This window comes from Leucopleurus acutus (genome assembly GCF_964270905.1).
Source record: "Leucopleurus acutus genome assembly, chromosome: 8".
NCBI classification, from domain to species: domain Eukaryota; kingdom Metazoa; phylum Chordata; class Mammalia; order Artiodactyla; family Delphinidae; genus Leucopleurus; species Leucopleurus acutus.
In genome coordinates, this window is record NC_139151.1 from 63,619,264 (window position 1) to 63,642,295 (window position 23,032).

Here is a 23,032-nt window from a genome sequence, read left to right on the forward strand (position 1 = left end):
GGGAGAGGCCACAGCAGTGAGAGGCCCGCGTACCGCAAAAAAAAAAAAAAAAAAAAAAAAGTTGCACATGCATGTTGGGGAGAGTCCTAGGACCAGTCAGGTGTGAAAAAGGAAACAAGATAATTCGCTAAATGTAAACAAAGACCCGGAAGGGCTGTCCTATATGTGATTTAAATCACCTCCTTATTGCGCTCCTCATTCAGGAAGCCCACACTCCTTTCCAGGCGTCAATTTCTGCCTGGCTTCTAACTTACTGTGCTCCTCCTCATTAGAGAGGATGCCCATACCCTTTCTCTCTGGGTGTGTATTTCTGCCTTACTTCTGTCTTAAACAAACTGCTTCTCTGTGTGCTCTCCCATACGTTGTGCTGTCTTTAATAATAAACCTTGTACCTGTTTTTACAGTTTTTGCCTCCTTGAACAAGACATTCTTCCTTTCAAACGGGAAAGAGCTAGGGCCACTTTGCTTCTAGCCTCTAGCCCCTGGTGGTCTGGTGGCTACCATTCCTGGTTTTCATCCAGGCTACCTAGGTCCAATTCCTGGGCAGGGAACTAAAATTCTCTCTTCAGGACTGCTCACTGCTCTCTCTGAGATCAATTCCTTTATAGAGAAATTATATATACAGATACTTAAATAAATGTTTACCTGTACTTACTTACCTCTACAATTTAAATTTTAAATGCCTTAAGATTCTCAAAAGCCAACTATAAAAATTAAAGGTTTAAAAAACAATTTCTTTGTTCTTAGAGGTGAAAATGTGCACAGAATTTCAAAAGAATATTTTTATTCAATGAAAGTTTTTTTAAATACAAATACTTCCATGAAATAAATCCCAAGTGCTACATTTAAGTTTTTCAGTACAATTTATTCTTCTTACATTTTAATTTACATTTATTAAGTGTTTTAGAAATATTACACTCAAAGTAATAGAGCTCCAGAGAGAGGTCATTAACTAAGAGGTGAACAGTCTCAGTGTGTCAACTTCCTAGTTAGCCTGCTCGCCTCCCCACTACACATACTTGCCCTCTGGTGGTTATTACTATGTAGCTGTCTTCAAGATGTGGCTGAAGCTTGAATCTACATCTGGCATCAGGCCAAGTCTGTGAATCCATGAATATAGGCCACCAAATGCATTTAGAGTTCAGCCTGCTGAAGGTTCTTTCTTGACAGACAATGATGATGAATGTGGAAAGACTGGCTATTCTCTTGGGAGAAGAAAATATACTACCTCACCTTAAGTGACAACTACAGTTTTCTAACAGAAAAAATAATCAGCAAAGGGACAGGATCAATGATAAGGATAGGGAAAATACTCTGAGAATAGAGTAAGTACAATATATACATAATGGAATAGTGAGGCTGCTCCTGAGTCCAAACTCTTTTTAAAAGTCTGATAAAAATTTACTCAATTACATTTTATACAGTAATATTTAGTGAGCTTTGTCCAAAAAGGCTATGTTTTGTTTGTAAAAATAACAAAAGCTTTATCACTCAGTCTCTGGTCAATAAGAAAGGAAGAAAACCTTGCTAGAAATAACAATAAATAATTTCACACAAAAGTCCAGGTGACATAAGAATAGTATATTAATATATTTTTTTGTATTTACAATAAATCCATTTGTTAATACTGCGATAGAAAAAATAATCAGTCCACATTATGTAGTAGAAACTGGCTTTGAGGCTGATCATACCTCTCACAATAAAAACATACAAGGATTTCTTCCACAGCTAAAGTACTTTTCAACATGACAGTCTTGGGTGAAGGTAAAACTGACAAAGTACTTTACTCTATGTCCTAGAATCAAGCGATCGAGGCTATTACCGTTAAGCAAGCAGCAAAAAGCTGTTTAGTTTTTCCAGGACTATTTAAATAGTAGTTACCATATGAGAATTTAATTTTACTTTGATATAAAAAGTAAAAACCCTAAATAGGGAAACTGCATTAATCAAAAGCAGCCCCAAACAAAAAAGCCATCACTAGAAATGAAACAAGGCATTCTTATGTATCATGCATAAAAAAGGATAATTACATAATACATACTTTAATGACCAGACTAATAAATAAATGAGGTAAATCTTACAGTCATTGGAACAAATAAACTATATTCAACTACTTGAGTGCTGTACTGACACTGCTTTTGTTTCAAAATATAAAGTAACATAATTAATCTAACATCTAAAAACTGCATACTTTGAATGTTTGCTTTTTTGATACCCTTTTGAGATAGTAAAGGGGAACTGTGTAACAAAATATTATCTGAATATAAATTATCAACACCAATATGATACAATTATCATGTCATTGCCATTTTGTATATGCACAGTGGAAATATTTTGAAAGCTAGGAAACAAGAAAACAGACTGGTCAGAATTTTAAATTTCAGACCAATCCATGATAATCTAGAACAGAAGACAAAAATAAAATTCACTAAATAGATATAACTTGATATCTTTTCCAAATTCAGTAGTCCACTAAGATGCAACTTCAAAACAAGTCTACTACCTCAAAGGTAAAAAGAAAATGTAAATCTCTTTTGAGCTTCAGTTTTCAAGTTTATGCTCTGAAAGAAGGCTGACATTAGTCAAAACAGCAATACTGTATCTTTGCTTTTGAATTTTGTATTTGCTTTTCCTATTTTAGTTATAGTATGGAATAGAGAGAAAAATATTAAATTATTAAGTCAAGGGTAAGTATTTACGGCCAGTTCATGAAATATATTGAGTTAATCAGTTGGGTCAAGAATTTCCTACTATGCTGCTACATTTATTATCTATAGCCTTGGAATAGTAATTTAGGAGATGTCTATCGTAACTACTGACAGCACTTTTCATGGTATACCAATTTCCATTTTTATTTCTTCTCTCCTTTGCCACTTAAATACATTATTTTAACCACCAGATAGGAAATTTTATTTTACAAATTCCTGTTTCATTTACTGAAGAGGTGATTTTAACACATAAACCTGCCAATCCTGAGAGATGATGATGATGATGATGATGATAGGAAAACTAAAACCCAGAGGATTATTCACTCAAATTTCTGCTTTAGTTTTTTTTGGAAGATGGCTGGCAGAATAGAAAGAAGAGCCAAAATCATTAGAACAAATACTGAGTTCCAGGAAACAGCTTCCCCTGCTGTTGTAAGCTGGTACAATGTTGTTCCTGCCTTAATTGCTACAAAAGAGGGAGGTGCAACACCTAAAATAGAAAGTAAAAACATATGGTAAAAAACAATCAATTATTTTTAAAAATTAAAATACTGTGTGTATACAATTTCTTCTAAGAATATAGTGATTTACAATTGGAAAATTTTAATTTAATTTAAAGCCCCTCAAGTTTATTTCCATATAAAGAATTCAGTCTTTCATAATCACCGCTTAAGGATAATGAATTTAAAAACCCAAGGAAAGTCTCCAGAAAATAATTTTACAAAATTTATCAACAGCCTTAAAAAATGAATGTGCTATGATCCACCAATTTCAACTTTAGGAAATATTAATGTATATGAACAAAGATCTAGTCTCAAGGATGCTCATCAAAGAATTATAATAATAAAACTCTGGAAAAAATCTAAGTCTTCAAAAATAAGATTGAGTAAATTGTCATTCACCCTTGATAGAGTATAGTTAAAAATGAGTGGTAGGAGATACTCAGAAATGGAAAGATACTCAAAATATATGAGTAAAAAGAGCAGTTTATACAAAAGCATGGTGGAACAGCCACATTTTATTAAAAGCCAGAACAAATTGGAAAAATTACTTTAGCCAAAGCTGAAGTTAACTTTATCTCTAGGTATTTCATCTGTAAAATAAGGAGACAGTACAAAAATTCTCTCTTCTGATTCTACAAGTGTAATATTATTTTACAAAATCCAAAATTACCCCTGCTAAGATTTTTTTCCCACTTTTATAGAGAACCTGCTAAGATTTTTAAGTTTGTCTATAAATTTTTCTAAAAATAGCAATAAAAAATTAAGTATTATCGTAAAGCTTTAACAGACAGTCAATACTTGAGGAATCTGCTCATTTTGTTGGTATCTAAACAATTCACCTTAAATTTGGAAGAAAAGCAGAATACTCTTACTAAAGAACTATCAGAATTCACAAATATATAAATGAATCTTTACACCCACTGATTAATTTCAAAATTAAGTGTTAGCTCCTTGAAAGCAAGAAACTTCTTGTTCATCCTTGCTTTCCCTCAGACTTTCAGTAATGCCCATAATAAGTTCTATGTTAATAAAAAGATAGGATCAATTTTCTATTGAAAATTAAAGTTCAGTATTTCAGTACCTGATTAGAAGACAAAGGAGAAAGTACTCAAAAAAGGCATCTTCAAATTTTTTTTTTCTCTCCACTGAGGGAGAGAATGGAGTTAAAAAGTCCTGCTTAATTCTACATGATTAAAAAAATATCCAGCAGAGAGTGCTCTTGTTTAAAAAAAAATTTTAAATCAACACAATCCAACAAACATTTCCGAGCATCTATTTATATGGGCCAGGCTCTGCGCCCACCAGTTATATATGGTGCTGGCATGCCTGCAAAGAGCACAAAATCTAGCCCAGCTGGACACTGCTAGACATGTACACAATGAGTTCTAACACAGCATGAACCAGAGGGCTTACCTAGAAAAGTGCCAATAAAAAAAACTTTCAATGGCACGTTTATCACAGGAGATGTAATATTAATAAACCAGTTAGGCAGAAATGGTGTTATTCTCAAAAATATAATGTAGTTAATGAGATGTTCTCTATGACGTTCAACCTGTCACAAGAAAGAAACAAGTTAGGATCAAGATAAAGCCAAGCCTGAAAATAAACTGATTATAAAATACCTTATTTCAAATTCTTATCCCTGATAGCTCAGCATTTACCCAACAGAAATGATCAAATAAGGAGCTTGAAAATGACAATGAACTGCTTATCAAATGTTCATTACCAGAGCTAAATAACATCAGATGAAAGTTTTTAAGATTGTGCTTATAGTGTAATGTTATACTACTAAAGATGGCTCTACATCAGCCTAGATAATATGGCTCAACAACATTTTAAACCTAAAAAGGCAAAATTAAATTTATAACTATATATAAGATAGATATCAAATGACCAACTTTTTAATGCCTTTAACGTCCTGTAATATAAAGGGCTAGTATAGTACATCAATAAACCTGGCCTCCAATTTAAAATTCAGATAATCTTTATGTTAATGTACTTCACATGAGTGAATTCATTCATCATTGATAAATGAGGTTAAACAAGCATATAGAAACATTTAGCTGACTAAATAAAAGCACTGATTACAGTTTATACTTCCTAGATCTTGCTACACAAATAGTGATTTTGATTTTGGACAAAATGCTTAATTTCTCTTAATTTCCTAACCTGTAAAACAAAGGGGTAACTTTCTAAAATTCCTCTGATTTAATAGTCTGCTTCTTCTGATTCTTTATAAGAATAAGATTCTTAGCAATACTATGCTAGACTTTCCTGGGCAGTAGACCTTCTATTTATCACTGCTAGTCTTTGCAGAGACCCTAACGGAAGATAAGTTCTTCCCACTGATGAAATGCATTAAAAGAGTTGGCTGATACAAGTTTTTCAGAGACCCACTGACAGCATCCTGCATCAACACAAAACAGGTGGGGTGTCTAAATATATGGATGCCTTTACATTGACACTTTGACTTTTGTGCTCTGATTGAAGTTATTAGGAATAAAGAATTAAGATTACTGTTACAAAAACATCATATTTGAAATTATTAACATTCATTATTTGCCTACCACTTAATTTTCAAAAGATCATTTTTATCAAAGCCCTGAGTCTGAGTTAATTTATGTAGATATTATACACTGACCCCCCCCAAGTAGCCAAAGAATTACATCAAATAATTTAAAAATACATGTTTACCTGCTGTGACCATTTTACTGCTTTCTCAGTTAGGTATTTATAGACAACTGGCCTCCCAACTAAATAGGAGAGCATATAGCAGAATGAGGCACCGAGTCCAGAACACTACAAAATAACAAGAACTCATAAGCACTTTGTAGTTTTCCATCTTATTCACATGGATATATATTCACCTAAGGCAAACCTCAACTAGTTTCTTTCTTTTGGGGTATGGGGTGGATACTCTGCGTAACATCTCTTGAGCAGAGCAGAAGAACCCATCTGATCTAGTCCTTTCTCTGACCAAATCATAACTAAAATGAGACCAGCTAAAACAAACTGGCACTTGTGATTAAACTTAGTGACTATATCCAAATAGTTAATGTTAGCCATTAGCCTATGAATAAAACTTCAAGAGCAATATTTTTTCAATTCCTATGCTTGAAAACACCACCTCCTGCCATGGGACTTAACTCCTTGGGCCCACCAACATTCTTGGACTATTTGAATTACAAAACAGTATAGAAAGCAAAGGCTAGAACAGAGCCTATAAATGCAATTAAGTCTATGATAACCCTGTTCTAGAAAAAAGCCAAACTATAACATCTCCTTATGGAGGGACTTAACAGATATTACTGTAACATTAACCCCCTTTCAAAACTAATAAGTCTATGCTTCCAGAGACTAGTGGGACTAGGATGCCATCTGCATTCCCATCATTCTATTTAAAGTTATTTCTTTCTAGTCTCCCGATTTCATTTTATATACTTACCAAACAAACAAGAAATAAGGCTAGTGGAAAGGGATAAAGAAACCCTGAGAGTATACTCAGAAATATAGAGCCTGGAATAGCAAATGTTTGCAAGCTGTTAACTTCTAAGTTAAGGATTAAAACATAATTAAATGAATTTTTAAACCACAAATCCAACAATCCAGAAAAAAAGTATCAATACAGAAATTAGATGTTAATAAGATTATATCCATATTTCAGTATTAAAAAAAAGTAAATTTATACCCAAAGTTTAAAAAATACATGATTGTACAGCTGCAATACCTTTATAACCATTTACTAACATTATCGTAAATCAATGCTAATTAGAGTGTGTTACTAAGAGAAAACAAAGACAAATACTGAATGTGTACCAGATAGAGAGGAACTGGGCACTTTAGGGGAAGGGCGGGGGACGCGGGGCAGAAAAAAAGAAAGAGAACAGAAGTCTTCAGTAATCTTGTAAATGACATGCTTCTCTAATGCACTGGTTTGTTTTTTTTTTTAAAAGGGCTCTTTTTAAAAAAAATTTATTTATTTTTGGTTGCATTGGGTCTTCATTGCTGGGCGCAGGCTTTCTCTAGTTGTGGGGAGCGGGGGCCACTCTTTGTTGCAGTGTGCGGGCTTCTCATTGCGGTGGCTTCTCTTGTTGTGGAGCACGGGCTCTAGGCACACGGGCTTCAGTAGTTGTGGCACGTGGGCTCAGTACTTGTGGCTCGCAGGCTCTATAGTGCAGGCTCAGTAGTTGTGGCGCACGGGCTTAGTTGCTCTGTGGCATAGGGGATCTTCCCAGGCCAGGGCTTGAACCCGGGTCCCCTGCATTAGCAGGCAGATTCTTAACCACTGCGCCACCAGGAAAGCCCCTAATGCACTGGATTTTTACTCTCAAATATTTTTAGGAAACATGATTTCTATGGAAATACAGGTACAATATAATGTATAATAATTACTATTTCTAATTTAACTTTTGGACATTTACTTCAACTTACTACTCATTAAAAAAGAATAAGGGTTACAAAATATAGTAAAAGTCACAAATCTTATTTTTAAAACAGAATTATGTTTTTTTCCTGTGTCTCTCTAGTTCCTAGTTTTGGCCTGGACCTCCGCATCACCCATAACGTGATTTACTTGTAAGTCAGACAGACTGAGTGAATTCCTTCAACATCTCTCCCTTCTACTTTAAAATTTCTATCTTTACCCATCCTTCCTTTTTTCCTCTAGTTCCCACTTTACTCTTGTTTTCATTTCAATCTCCTTCTTCCTGAGTTCTTTTATCTTTAACTTCTTGCTCTTGCACAGATCCTTTCTGTATAAAACCACTCAGATGCCTACACACTAAAGAAAACCTAGGCTTTTCCTTGAGCAAGGTATCCTATCCAGTTACTGCCTCTCATCTTCACTGCCTCCCTTGCAACCTGGCTTAACCATCCCTCACTCTACTGAAACCCCCTCCAGGACAAAAGTAATGACTTTTTCTCAGTAAGAATTTTCTATTGACCCTTGCATAGGATTAAACATCCTTCAGTGTAAAACTCACCTCCAGTGAACTGTATTTTTCTTCGGTGTTACAGATCATTACTTCTCTAGTTTTTCTCTTCTCCTCACCCTCAAACCTGAGATTTCTCTAACATTCTGTTAGCTAATCTCTCACTTTTCTTTGATAAATTCAGTCATTTCCATGTATATGGATGTACACATGGCTCCAAGCATATGGTGACAGATAGATAGATAGATAGATAGATAGATAGATAGGTAGATGATTGATAACTTTGAATTCTCTATCTCTGATTCAACTTTTCTAATCAAATACCAGTCTCAAATTCCCCAGCAGTCTACTGGATGCCTCCATTAAAAATTTAAACTTAGTTATTTCAGGGCTCTTTAGAATCTTTTAATGGAAAGTCTCAAACACATATGAAAGTAGAGAAACTAGTATTATGATGCCCTATATTCCCATATACAGCTTCAACAATTAACATACAACCAATCTGGTTTTCTCTATATCCTTTACCTTTGATTATATTGAAGCAAATCCAAGACATATCATTACATGTACAACTACATTAATACCTTTAAAAGATAAGGATTCCTTTTCTTTTTAACACAACTATAATACCATTGTCAGAGATTAATTAACCAAAATTCCTAACTATCATAAGTAGCTATTGAGTGTGCTCACAATTCCCAAGAGAGTCTTAATTTTTTTTTTTTTTTTGGACAGCTGGTTTGTTCAAATCAGGACAAAAAAGGTCCACACATGGTATTTGCTCTCCACAGCACTTAAGTACAGGTTTGGTTCTTTTTTTGGGTCTTGTTGAAGAAACTGGGTCATTTGCAGGATTTAACAATTTTTGAACTTTGCCTATTGTATCCCTTAGGGTGGTTAAATATGTTCTTTTGTCATTTTTTTAAAATTAATTTTTATTGGCGTATAGTTGATTCACAATGTTGTGTTAGTTTCTGCTATACAGCAAAGTGAATCAGTTATACTTATACCTATATCATTCCGCTGTCATTTACCTTATAGTGTTAACAAAGCCATTCTATCTGCATGGGGATATAATTTGACCTTAACTTTCCTGCTTTGTATAGATTTTTATTTCTTTTCTCTAACACTGAAAAATCTTGGTTCTTAATGTCATAAACATAATTAGCTATTTCCTTTACATACTATTAAGTATATATACATACACACACATATATATATACACATGTGTGTATATATATATACTAGATACATTAATATCACATATTTTAAAATTTCAGAATATAGCAACTGAAAATAGTTTAAGATTTCTTTCAAATCTTTTGTCCTTAAGATTTATCCCAGAAGGGACACACAGCCAAATTACTTTTTTCAAGGAAACAATTTGAAATAATTCTTCTAGATAGTCAAATCCCCATCAACTCAATATATTGTTAAATTTGTTACATTTTGCTTTAGATTGTTTAATTTTTTTAAATTTTGTTAAAATATACATAACATAAAATTTACCATCTTAACCATTTTTAAGTGTATGGTTCAATAACATTAAGTACTTTCACACTGTTGTGCAAGCAATCTCCAGAACTCTTCTCATCCTGCAAAACTGAAACTCTATACCCCTTAAATAACATTCCCCCCTCCCACCTCCCCCAACTCCCTGACAACCATCCTTTTACTCTCAGTCTCTATGAATTGGGCTACTCTAGGTACTTCATGTAAGTGGAATCATATAGCATATCTTTGTGATAGGCTTAGTTTGCTTAGTTAGCATAATGTCCTTAAAGTTCATCCATGTTGTAATATGTTTCAAAATTTCCTTCCTTTTTAAGGCTGAATAATATTCCATTGTATGTATATACCACACTTTGTTTCATTCATCCATTAAAGGACACTTGAGTTGTTTCCGCCTTTTGGCTACTGTGAATAATGCTGCTATAAACATGGGTGTGCAAGTATCTCTTGAGACCCTGCTTCCAATTCTTTCAGGTATACACCCAGAAATGGGACTGCTGAATCTTAGTTTTAATTTTTTGAGGAAATGCCATATTGTTTTTCACAGCAGCCAAACCATTTTATGCTCCCATCAACAGTGCACAGGGATTTCAATTTCTTCATATCCTCACCAACACTTGTTACTTTCTGGTTTTTTTTTTTCTTTTTGATTAGTAGCCATCCTACTAACGGGTGTGAGGTTACTTTAGATTTTTAACATTTCTGTTTCTTTTTTCAATTTGATTTAATTGGTTTTATAATTATGTGAAATATTTACTTGGTTCTAAAGTCAAATCTATACAATAAAATACACTTAGAGAAGTTTCACTTCCATCCCTGTTTCATCTCTCTCCATAGGTAAACTTTTTATTCGTTTTTAAAAATATCCTTTCTTTTGTCATCCACAGCTCAAAAGTCTTCAACGACTATCCAATACCAAATCAATATTCTATATTCCTTAGCCTGTACTCAAACTTCTCTACAATCTGAGTGCAATGTCTAGCCTACCTTCCTAAACTTATTTCTCAAATCCTCCCCTTCTCACATCCTATATACCAACAAAACTGGACTACTGATCACTTCCTAACAATGCCCTGTGCTTATAAGCTCTGATCTAGACTTGCTTTGTCTAGAATGACTATACCGTATCTCTACCCATAATTCCCATTATTCCAGATGGAAATAGTTGTTTTGGTTTTGAATGCTTAAAACACTAGATTGTACTTAGCATATAATTAGTACTTTCTGGTTAAATGGATGAAAGCTAAAGTTAAAATAAGTAATTATAATGTAAAAAGTAATTAACATACAAGAGTTTGAAATAGGTATTACCAATGAAAGTACTAGTACTGCACTGCTGAATACAATGACTACTAGCTACATGTGGCTGTGGGGAAGACACACTAAAATGTGCCAGGTCTGAACTGAGATGTGCTATGAGTGTGAAATATACACATTTTAAAGAGTTGGTACAAAAAAAAGAATGTGAAATAGTAATAATTTTTATGTGGCTTCATGTTGAAATGATATCTTTGACATTTCAGTTCAAGTAAAATGTATTAAAATTAATTAAAATTAATTTATTCTTACTTTCCTTAATGCGCTAACTAGAAAATTTTTAAGCTGCATGTAGCTCACATTATACTTCTATTAATGAGCGCTGTACTTAATTATACGCCCAAAGATAAGTCTTCTCTTTTGTTCACTGAGTTTAAAAAGTACCTTTTTAACACTCAGAGCTTAAGATTCCAGAGTGTAAAATAAACAGAAAATTATAAGAAAATATATAGATTTAACAAATTATCCTATAAAAAATCTAAAACAGGGGCTTCCCTGGTAGTGCAGTGGTTAAGAATCCACCTGCCAATGCAGGGGACACAGGTTCGATCCCTAGTCCGGGAAGATCCCACATGCCATGGAGCAACTAAGCCAGTGCGCCACAACTACTGAGCCTGCACTCTAGAGCCCACAAGCCACAACTACTGAGCCCACGTGCCACAATTACTGAAGCCCACATGCCTAGAGCCCAAGCTCCACAACAAGAGAAGCCACAGCAATGAAGAGTAGCCCCCGCTTGCCGCAACTACAGAAAGACGTGCAAAGCAACAAAGACCCAATGCAGCCAAAAATAAATAATAAATTTTTTAAAAATCTAAAACAATGCAGAATCACTACAATACCTTAATTATTAAGCAAATAGTAACCATATGCAATAAAACCTGCTGAATTGACAATATTAACCAATGATTCATTTAAAATTGAAAAATTTAAACCAAATGTATTTTATAATAATAAACCTATCCCTATCCTTTTTTAAAAAAAATATTTATTTAATTAATTTATTTGGTTGTGCTGGGTCTTAGTTGTTGCATGCATGTGGAAGCCAGTTCCCCGACCAGGAATCAATCCCGGGCCTCCTGCACTGGGAGCGTGGAGTCTTAACCACTGCACCACCAGGCAGGTCCCTATTCCTATACTTTTAATTCACTTTCTACAAGTCACTTTCTTTTTTTCTACTAATTTACATATGGATATTAAGACAACTAGGCTACAACATTTATTCTGCCATAGATGGTCTAGATTCACTTATGCTAACTGGCTCTCTGGCCCTGTGGATGGGTATCCCCTTTATCCCTCAGCTATGAATCCTTCCAAAGCTAGGGGGCAAAATGGGGCAGAAAAAGATGACTTTCCAAAGTAAATAGAAATTATATGCCTCATTCACAAAATGTTCACAAAAACCTTACAAAAGACAAATGAAAGGGCTGAACCAAATGTTTCTTATTTGGGGAAAATTTTTTTTTTTTATGGTACGCAGGCCTCTCACTGCTGCGACCCCTCCCACTGCGGAGCACAGGCTCCGGACGCACAGGCTCTGGACACACAGGCTCAGTGGCCATGGCTCACGGGCCCAGCTGCTCTGCGGCATGTGGGATCCTCCCGGACTGGGGCACGAACCCTTGTCCCCTGCATCGGCAGGCGGACTCCCAACCACTGCGCCACCAGGGAAGCCCTGGGGAAAATATTTTTTATGGTTAAAGTTTATAAATGCAAAATAACCTACAAGCCTAACACTTTGGTTTTTACAGATAAGTGATGAAATGGGAAGTAGGAAAAGGCAGCAGGTGTGAATTTCTTAGAACAGTCAGTATATAATTACTTTACAATAACTGTTCCAAAGAACTGTGGAAAGACAGGTGCATAATAATCATTCTTCAAATTACCCCCCAATTTGAATTTTTCTAATAAATAGGGAGGATAATGACAAAGTGCCCACACATAGCACACTACCTAAATATAAATGTTATCTTCACCAGTTGGGTAAAGGAGTAATGTTTGTATTAGCAGCAAAAGCTATTATAACCGTACATGTCACTAAGTTGTTTATGCCAGGAATAACTGGTCCAATGTGTTTTAAGTATACACTCAAAACATCTGCATAAGGAGGTAAATACAGGAACATCTATATGTTAAATACATAATATCTAATCCAATAAAAATCCAAGAAAATAAAATGCTATTGAATTTTATGAGAAAAAAATTTTAGCTGAAGAGTCCAAAAAACCAAAAGAAACTCAGGAAATAAGAGAGGAAGCAAGAATAGAAGTATTTTGAGAGAATTAACAAAATAATTAATATGCCTTTTAGAAAGCTGATTTGGAAAAGGAAAATGATTACCTTTACAACATCAAGAGTTAATGTCGACATTTCTCCAAAGAAGATATACAGATTGCCAACAAACACATGAAAGGATGTTCAACATCACTAATTATTAGAGAAAGGCAAATCAAAACTACAATGAGGTATCACCTCACACCAGTCAGAATGGCCATCCTCAAAAAATCTACAAACAATAAATGCTGGAAAGGGTGTAGAGAAAAGGGAACCCTCTTGCACTGTTGGGGGGAATGTAAATTGATACAACCACTATGGAGAACAGAATAGAGGTTCCTTAAAAAACTAAAAATAGAACTACCATACGACCCAGCAATCCCACTACTGGGCATATACCCTGAGAAAACCATAATTCAAGAAGAGTCATGTACCACAATGTTCACTGCAGCACTATTTACAATAGTCAGGACATGGAAGCAACCTAAGTGTTCATCGACAGATGAATGGATAAAGAAGATGTGGCACATATATACAATGGAATATTACTCAGCCATAAAAAGAAATGAAATTGAGTTATTTGTAGTGAGGTGGATGGACCTAGAGTTTATCATACAGAGTGAAGTAAGTTAGAAAGAGAAAAACAAATACTGTATGAGAACACATACATATGGAATCTTAAAAAAAAAAATGTTCTGATGAACCTAGGGGCAGGACAGGAATAAAGATGCAGATGCAGAGACTTCCCTGGTGGTGCAGTGGTTAAGAATTCGCCTGCCAATGCAGGGGACACTGGTTTAAGCCCTGGTCCGGGAAGATCCCACATGCTGTGGGGCAACTAAGCCTGTGCACCACAACTACTGAGCCTGCGCTCTACAGCCCGCGAGCTACAACTACTGAGCCCACATGCCACAACTACTGAAGCCTGCATACCTAGAGCCCATGCTCCACAAGAGAAGCCACTGCAATAAGAAACCTGCACACCACAAGGAAAAGTAGCCCCCACTCGCCACAACTAGAAAAAGCCTGTGCATAGCAATGAAGACCCAACACAGCCATAAATAAATTAATTAATTAAATAAATTAAAAAGATGCAGACGTAGAGAATGGACTTGAGGACACAAGGAGGGGGAAGGGTAAGCTGGGACGAAGTGAGAGAGTGGCATTTACATATATACACTACCAAATGTAAAATAGATAGCTAGTGGGAAGCAGCTGCATAGCACAGGGAGATCAGCTCCATGCTTTGTGACCACCTAGAGGGGTGGGATAGGGAGGGTGGGAGGGAGACACAAGAGGGAGGATATGGGGATATTTGTATACATATAGCTGATTCACTTTGTTATACAGCAGAAAGTAACACAACACTGTAAAGCAATTATACTCCAATAAAGATGTTAAAAGAAAAAAAAGAGTTAATGTTTTTCATTAGCCGAGATTTGGAAAATACGTTGGATTAGAATAAAAGATACAAAAATTAGAAATTAACGTCCACAAATTGGAAGGCTAATCACCAGTTGCATAGGCAGTTTGAAAATATGTAGAAAGAATAAAGCAATTTTCCTGCCTAGTTAAAATACAACATATATTTCTATATAAAACAAAGAAATACATACAAAGAACTGTAAAAAAAAAAATTCATATCCTTTACATGACTAGTTACTCTCATAGGATTTTTTACCAAGAAAACCATCAAATGGAAGAAAAAAATCATGAACAAATGATTCATAACACAACATCTAGAAAAGTAAAAATTAAATACAAATTATATCTTCAAACCTAAGGGAATTTTTTTAAATTTATGGTATGGTGATTATTAATTCAAAATTATTATTTAAATTAAGACAATCAATTAACTAATAAAATAATCCTAAATAAAATGATTATCTTGAATAATACAAAGGAAAGAAAAAAAGTTTATAACTGAAATAAGCAGAAAATAGAAAAACTGGTAATAAATATTCAGAAATGACAACTGACTTGAAGAGAAAGGATTAAAGTGAGAATTTTTTCATTCTCATTTTTCAATATTTTATTTAAGGTTATACTGCATTAAAAATTTTTAAAAGGAAAAATAGTTACATATAACTGAGCAGCAGATCTTTTAAAACCTTTTTCTTAAACAAAACTAGAAAACATTTTTCAGTTAAAAGGATACAAAATATATGTAGCAAAATAAGCTACAAGTACTTGAACATAAAAGGTGTCCTTATATTTGGATAAAACTTTTCCTAGAGCCTTGGCATCATCCATATCTCTGGGAACCTTCATATTCATTCTTTCTTCTCTAAAGAAATAAAGTGAAAAAAAATTTTAAATAGAAATTTGCCAAGATAATTCATATCAAAGTCAAGTTCAAAACATGAAGTTCTATCCAAAATGATTTGATGCCTTGATCCGTAATATGCTAAGCATAAATTCACAAAATTTAAGTTCAAAGTCTATAAATTATTTGTTTTTTAATGTTTTAATATAATTTCATGAGATATGTAATCCATTTGAAAATTCAGGATGACCCAAACTAAAGGCTAAAAAGCATTTGCTCAAACACTGGAGTAAATTTTGAATTAAGAAATGAACCACTGATGTTAGCATATTTAAAACATACTGAACATCATTTTGGGTAATCCTCATGATAAACTGAAGTCAATAATCAATTACAACTGAAATTAAGTAAAAATTTCAATGAATTTATAGTTCACATCTTTTCTTGAATATCCCAGCTCAAAGTTCAGATAAAAACTTAAAACACTTGTCACTTTCTATTAATTTTACTTTATATTTGGTGCCTTGTTTGGAACTGAATGTTCTGTTTATAAAAGCCCCAAATAATCATCTTTGTGTTTAATGTATATTGTACCCATTTATTGTACCCATTTGTTTACATGATGAAATTTAACTAACCTTGCAAAACAATGATAGAATGTTGTTTAAGTCCTATAAAAATAGCAGGTGAACTAAAATGGGTTTTCTCATTTATAAATTTAAAAGCTTAAAAAAGCTCTTTATAGGCGTGTGCATGCATCTCACACATATACACACACCGAAAGAAATAGGCAGAATATAAAAGATTTATAACAGCATACTATTATACGAAAGTGTTATATTTCTTAGAGCAGATTGGGATCCAAAACAACCTTAATCTACACTCTATATTCTTTCCCTCTTTCAGTCAGCTCTTTATTTCCTACTCCTTTGATTAAAAAGAGAAAAGATCTAAAATTCAATGATACTAATATTAACATAACAATATAACATGCTATCCTCCCAAAGGCATTTACATTCACGTGAGAAATCAAAGTATTAAAATAAAAATAAGTTTAACTATAAAATTTCAAGCATAGGAAAGTGTTAATGAAAGAAATTTAGAGGAAACAGGAACTTCCTTATACCCTGAAATCACATTTCACAGTTATCCATCACCACACCAAGCTGGCCCTGGTTGAAAGTCTAACTACATTTTAGTAGTCTCTGATGTAATCTATGATTACCCAAGGGTGTTGTTATTGTGGTTGAATAACCCAGGGATATTTTATCCTCATAAAGTATGTTTCAGGTCTATAATCTTTTCCCTAAAATTCAAAAAGCTCTGAAAACCAAAAGTTCTTTGTAATCTGTCAGCAAAAATTGACCCACACTTATATACAGTTTTTCATAGTCTTCTATAATACAGGTTTCACTGTAAAAATATTAATGTATTTGATTATGGGGTGCTACCCCAGATCCTGCTGGAGATACTACATAATATACAGTATTTATTCCATGTTATCTTTCCAAAATAGAAAAGTTCTAAATTCTGAAATACGTTTCACTCCCAAGGTTTTTGTTATGGAATTGTGGCTGTATACTAGATAGACAAGTTTTTCTACAAAGTGCATTTGACAGTGAAAAGTACCTATTCAAACCATGTCATTTGTATAAAACAGGGAAGAGAAAAAGAGCTAGGAGACAGAGATGTGGTGCGGAAGTAAATGGATGAATAGAGGCAGACAAAAAATGCTGACACGGAAAAGTAGGAAGGGAGAAAACAGGGATGGAAAAAGGGATAAAGCAGAGAAAAAGAGCATCAGTATTTCTCAAACTGCAGGTCAATATCTATTATGGACTGCAATATAAATTTACTTGGTCACTACTAACATTAAAAAATAATATGCAATAAATTTATTAATGTGGCTATGTTTTTCAACATAGCCATTAGAAAGATGCCTTAATTAGAGGAGCAGAGCTAGGAGAACCTTGCATAGAAAATCAAGAGACATATTTGGAAAGAAGTATTTAAATTACAGTGTCAATATGAACTTGCCACAAGCCATGAGAGCTGACATACAATTATTATGCCAGTTCTGTTCCTTAAATTAGTTGAACTTTCAATGCACGTTCATCTCTATAAATGTCTAGACATTTTCCACTTCTTTCAGTATACTTACTCACTAAGCTGAGGAAAATTTTTATATACCAAAAACATAACAAAAGCTGCAGATAAGAAAATGGACACCAATATAAGAAGCGACATTCTTGCTGACCCAGCTTCTGCACAGGCTTTCTCTGAAAAAAAAAAAATTATAATTAAGATAAATATAGAGGAAGACAGTATTCCAAGCCAGTAAATAATTTCCTGAAAGGTTTTCCTCCCAAGAAACTGTTCACACTTTTGCCCAAAACACTGTAACATTAAATTTTAAATACTACCATATTTGATGTTTATTAACTGGCCATAGTTCTTTGCAGGGATATATGCATTTTAGAAGCACAGAAAAACAGAACACCAGAATTTGTAGCACTGATTTGTTGATAAGCCAAAGGGGAAAAAAGGGCATTGCTCTAAATGCTATCACTGACTTTCAATTTTATATATCTATATTGGGAGATAACAGCATAGGCAGAATGGCCTCTTAAGAAAAATGAGGTAATCTGGCAATTACTTCAAACTGTCATGAGAAAGAACCCACAGATTCACTAATGCAACTGATGAATGTTACACTTTCTCTTTACACCAAGGGCTTCAGGATATAGTTGAACCTCAAATGTTTTGGGTGGCTCTGTCTGTGACTCCAAGAATGGGAGAATATGTTTGCATTCTCCAACAAGGTAATCTTAGTGTTATCTTAAAAATCATATGCAAGTGGGTGGAGTCAAGATGGTGGAGTAGGAGAACACTGAGTTTGCATCTCCTCACAACTAGGGCACCTACCAGGTGATGGTGGGGGACTTTGGACACCTAAGGGAACAGGAGGAACCTGTGAGCGACTGGGTAGGACATGGGGGGGAGCGAGGGGGGAGGAGAAGTGGAGGCAGGGGGACTGGCACCCCTGAGGGGCGCCTGGGGGAGAGGAAGGGTTCCCAGGCCCGTAGGGGCCCACTCACAGGGAGGGGATCAATGGGGATGGGGAGAGACCGTCAGGGGATCAGAGGATTGGAAGGGAACGTGGCCAGCGTTTCCCCCACCCACTCAGGCCCCAGGGAGTCTGCTGAGGTCCCAGGGCTGATCCTCCACCCTCCGAGGCCCCCTCCATCTGCGTGGGTCCTGGGGGTGTGAGAGGGAGGGGGAGAGGAAAAGTAGAGGTGAGATGGGACCAGTGCCCTGAGGGGTGGCTGGGGGAGGGGAGGGGTTCCCACGCTCGGGAGGTGGGCACTGAGGAGGGGCACACGGAGGGCACACTGTGATCCCCTACCCACAGGAAGGGGATCAGTGGGGACAGGGAGGGAACCTCGGAGGATCAGAGGGAACTTGGCCAGTACTGCCCCTGCCCACTTGGGTCCCAGCAAGCCTGCTGGGGCCCCAGGCCTGAGCCTCCACTGTGAGGCCCCCTCCAGCTGTGCTGAGCCTAACCCCCGCCCCCCACCCCACAGGGCTTTTCCAGTCCTGAGCCTAGGCCCTGCCCCTGCCTAAGTCTGCCCCTCCCCCACAGCCAAGGCCTTTTCCTGCTTTTATTCTTTTTCTTTTTTTCTTTTTGCTATTATGGTTCTGTTTTACTGTGTTGCTATTTCATTTTTATTTGTATTTTATCTAGTATATTTCTTATCTTTCTAACTTTATTTATTTTTTATTCTTTGTTATTGTTCTGCTCCTTTTTTCTTTTTTTGGCCATACACCAGGTGGCTTGCAGGATCTTGGTTCACAGGCTGGGGGCTGGGCCTGAGCTCTTGTGGTGGGAGCACCGAGTCCAAACCACTGGCCTAACAGAGAACCTCAGACCCCAGGAATATTAATCAGAGTGAGGTCTCGCAGAGGTCCTCATCCCCGCACCAAGAGCCAGCTCTACCCAGCTGCCTGCAAACTCCAGTGCTGGAAATCTCAGGTCAAACAACCAGTAAGACAGGAACACAGCCCCAACCATCAAAAATAATGAGACGACAAAAAAATATGTTACAAACGAAGGAATGAGGCAAAAACCTACAAGACCAAATAAATGAAGAGGAAACATGAAACCTACCTGAAAAAGAATTCAGAGTAATGATAGTAAAGATGATCCAAAATCTCGGAAATAGAATGGAGGTACGGACCGAGAAAATACAAGAAATTTTGTACAAAAATACAAGAAAATACAAAGACCTAGAAGAACTAAACAATAAACAAGCAGTGATGAACAACACAGTAACTAAATGAAAAATACACTAGAAAGAATCAATACCAGAATAACTGAGGCGGAAGAACAGATAAGTGACCTGGAAGATAGACTGGTGGAAATAATTGCTGAAGAACAGAATAAAGAAAAAAGAATGAAAAGAATTGAGGACAGTCTCAGAGACCTCTGGGACAACATTAAACGCACAAACACTGGCATTACAGGGGTCCCAGAAGATGAAGAAAAAGAGAAAGGGTATGAGAAAATATTTGAAGAGATCATAGTTGAAAACTTCCCTAACATGGGAAAGGAAATAGCCACCCAAGTCCAGGAAACGCAGAGAGTCCCATACAGGATAAACCCTAGGAGAAACACACCAAGACACATATTAATCAAATTGACAAAAATTAAATTCAAATAAAAAATATTAAAAGCAGCAAGGGAAAACCAACAAATAACATACAAGGGAATCCCCATAAGGTTATCAGCAGATTTTTCAGCAGAAACTCTGCAGGCAAGAAGGAAGAGGCAGGATATATTTAAAATGTTGAAAGGGGAAAACCTACAACTAAGATTACTGTACCCAGCAAGGATCTCATTCAGATTTAACGGAGAAATCAAAAGCTTCACAGACAAGTAAACGTTAAGAGAATTCAGCACCACCAAACCATCTCTACAACAAATGCTAAAGGAACTTCTCTAGGCAGAAACACAAGGAAAGAAAAAGACCCACAGAAACAAACCCAAAACAGTTACAAAATTGTAACAGGAACATACATATTGGTAACTACCTTGAATGTAAATGGATTAAATGCTCCAACCAAAAGACACAGACTAGCTGAATGGATACAAAAACAAGGCCCATATATATGCTGTCTACAAGAGACCCACTTCAGACCTAGGGAAACATACAGACTGAAAGTGAGGGAATGGAAAAAGATATTCCATGCAAACTGAAATCAAAAGAAAGCTGGAGTAGCATTACTCATATCAGATAAAATAGATTTTAAAATAAAGACTGTTACAAGGGATAAGAAAGGACACTACATAATGATCAAGGGATCAATCCAAGAAGAAGATATAACAATTATAAATATTTATGCACCCAACATAGGAGCACCTCAATACACAAGGCAAATGCTAACAGCCATAAAAGGGGGAATCGACAGTAACACAATATTAGTGGGAGACTTTAACACCTCACTTACACCAATGGACAGATCATCCAGACAGAAAATAAATAAGGAAACACAAGCTTTAAATGACACAACAGACCAGATAGATTTAATTGATATTTATAAGATATTCCACCTGAAAGCAGTTGAAAACACTTTCTTCTCAAGTGCACATGGAACATTCTCCAGGATAGATCACATCTTGGGTCACAAATCAAGCCTCGGAAAATTGAAATCGTATCAAACATCTTTTCTGACTATAACGCTATGAGATTAGAAATCAATTACAGGGAAAAAACTGTAAAAAACACAAATACATGGAGGCTAAACAGTGCGCTGCTAAATAACCAAGAGATCACTGAAGAAAGCAAAGAGGAAATTAAAAAACACACAGAAACGAATGACAACAAAAACATAACAACCCAAACCTATGGGATGCAGCAAAAGCAGTTCTAAGAGGGAAGTTTATAGCAATTCAATCTCACCTCAAGAAACAAGAAAAATCTCAAACAATCTAACCTCACACCTAAAGCAACTAGAAAAAGAAGAACAAAGAAAACCCGAAGTTAGTAGAAGGAAAGAAATCATAAAGATCAGAGCAGAAATAAATGAAATAGAAATGAAGAAAACATTAGCAATGATGAATAAAACTAAGTTAGTTCTTTGAGAAGGTAAACAAAATTGATAAACCTTTAGCCAGACTTACCAAGAAAAAAGAGAGGGGACTCAAATCAATAAAATTGAAATGAGGGACTTCCCTGGTGGTGCAGTTGTTAAGAATCTGCCTTCCAATGCAGGGTTCGATCCCTGGTCAGGGAACTAAGATCCCACATGCTGCGGGGCAACTAAGTCCATGTGCTGCAACTACTGAGTCCGCACACCACAACTAGAGACCCCACGTGCTGCAAAAAGAGAGAAGTCCATGTGCCGCACCTAGAGAAGCCCATGCGCCACAACGAAGAGCCCGCAGGCTGCAACAAAAGATCCTGCATGCTGCAACAAAGATCCTGTATGCCACAACTAAGACCTGACATAAATAAATAAATAAATAATTTTTTAAAAAATAAAAATTTAAAAAATTAGAAATGAAAAAGGAGAAATTACAACTGACACCGCAGAAATACAAAGGATCATAAGAGACTACTACAAGCAACTCTATGCCAATAAAATGGACAACCTGGAAGAAATGGACAAATTCTTGGAAAGGTACAACTTTCCAAGACTGAACCAGGAAGAATTAGAAAATATAAACAGACCTATCACAAGTAATGAAATTGAAACCGTAATTACAAACCTTCCAACAAACAAAAGTCCAGGACCACATGACTTCACAGGTGAATTCTATCAAACATTTAGAGAAGAGCTAACACCTATCCTTCTCAAACTCTTCCAAAAAATTGCAGAGGAAGGAACATTCCCAAACTCATTCAACAAGGCCACCATCACCCTGGTACCAAAAGCAGGCAAAGATATCACAAAAAAAGAAAAGTACAGGCCAATATCACTGATGAAAATAGACGCAAAAATGCTCAACAAAATACTAGCAAACAGAATCCAACAACACATTAAAAAGATCATACACCATGATTAAGTGGGATTTATCCCAGGGATGCAAGGATTCTTCAATATATGCAAATCAATGTGATACACCATATTAACAAATTAAAGAATAAAAACCATATGATCATCTCAATAGATGCAGAAAAAACTTTTGACAAAATTCAACACCCATTTATGATAAAAACTCTCCAGAAAGTGGGCATACAGGGAACCTACCTCAACATAATAAAGGCCATATACAACAAACCCACAGCAAACATCATTCTCAATGGTGAAAAACTGAAAGTATTTCCTCTAAGATCAGGAACAAGACAAGGATGTCCACTCTCACCACTATTACTCAACATAGTATTGGAAGTCCTAGCTAGAACAATCAGAGGAGGAAATAGAAATAAAAGGAATACAAGTCGGAAAAGAAGTAAAACCATCACTGTTTGCAGATGACATGGTACTATACATAGAAAATCCTAAAGATGCCACCAGAAA

At 35.7% G+C, this 23,032-nt stretch overlaps 1 protein-coding gene across 2 annotated transcripts in view; it reads right to left on the reverse strand.

Moving 5' to 3' along the window:
- Positions 1-845: 845 nt before the first annotated feature.
- Positions 846-23,032, reverse strand: part of TMEM41B (transmembrane protein 41B) — a 30,457-nt gene continuing 8,270 nt past the window's right edge. The window contains exons 2-7 of one of the 2 annotated variants that reach the window (XM_082845237.1): positions 17,673-17,790; positions 15,404-15,532; positions 6,657-6,750; positions 5,906-6,010; positions 4,625-4,763; positions 846-3,198 (exon numbers count right to left, since the gene is read on the reverse strand). In XM_082845237.1, the coding sequence (XP_082701363.1) occupies positions 3,029-3,198; positions 4,625-4,763; positions 5,906-6,010; positions 6,657-6,750; positions 15,404-15,532; positions 17,673-17,790 (755 nt within the window). In that variant the 3' untranslated portion in view covers positions 846-3,028. Of the gene's footprint in view, positions 3,199-4,624; positions 4,764-5,905; positions 6,011-6,656; positions 6,751-15,403; positions 15,533-17,672; positions 18,041-23,032 lie in introns of those variants that run through there. The other variant, XM_082845236.1, reaches the window with a different exon arrangement.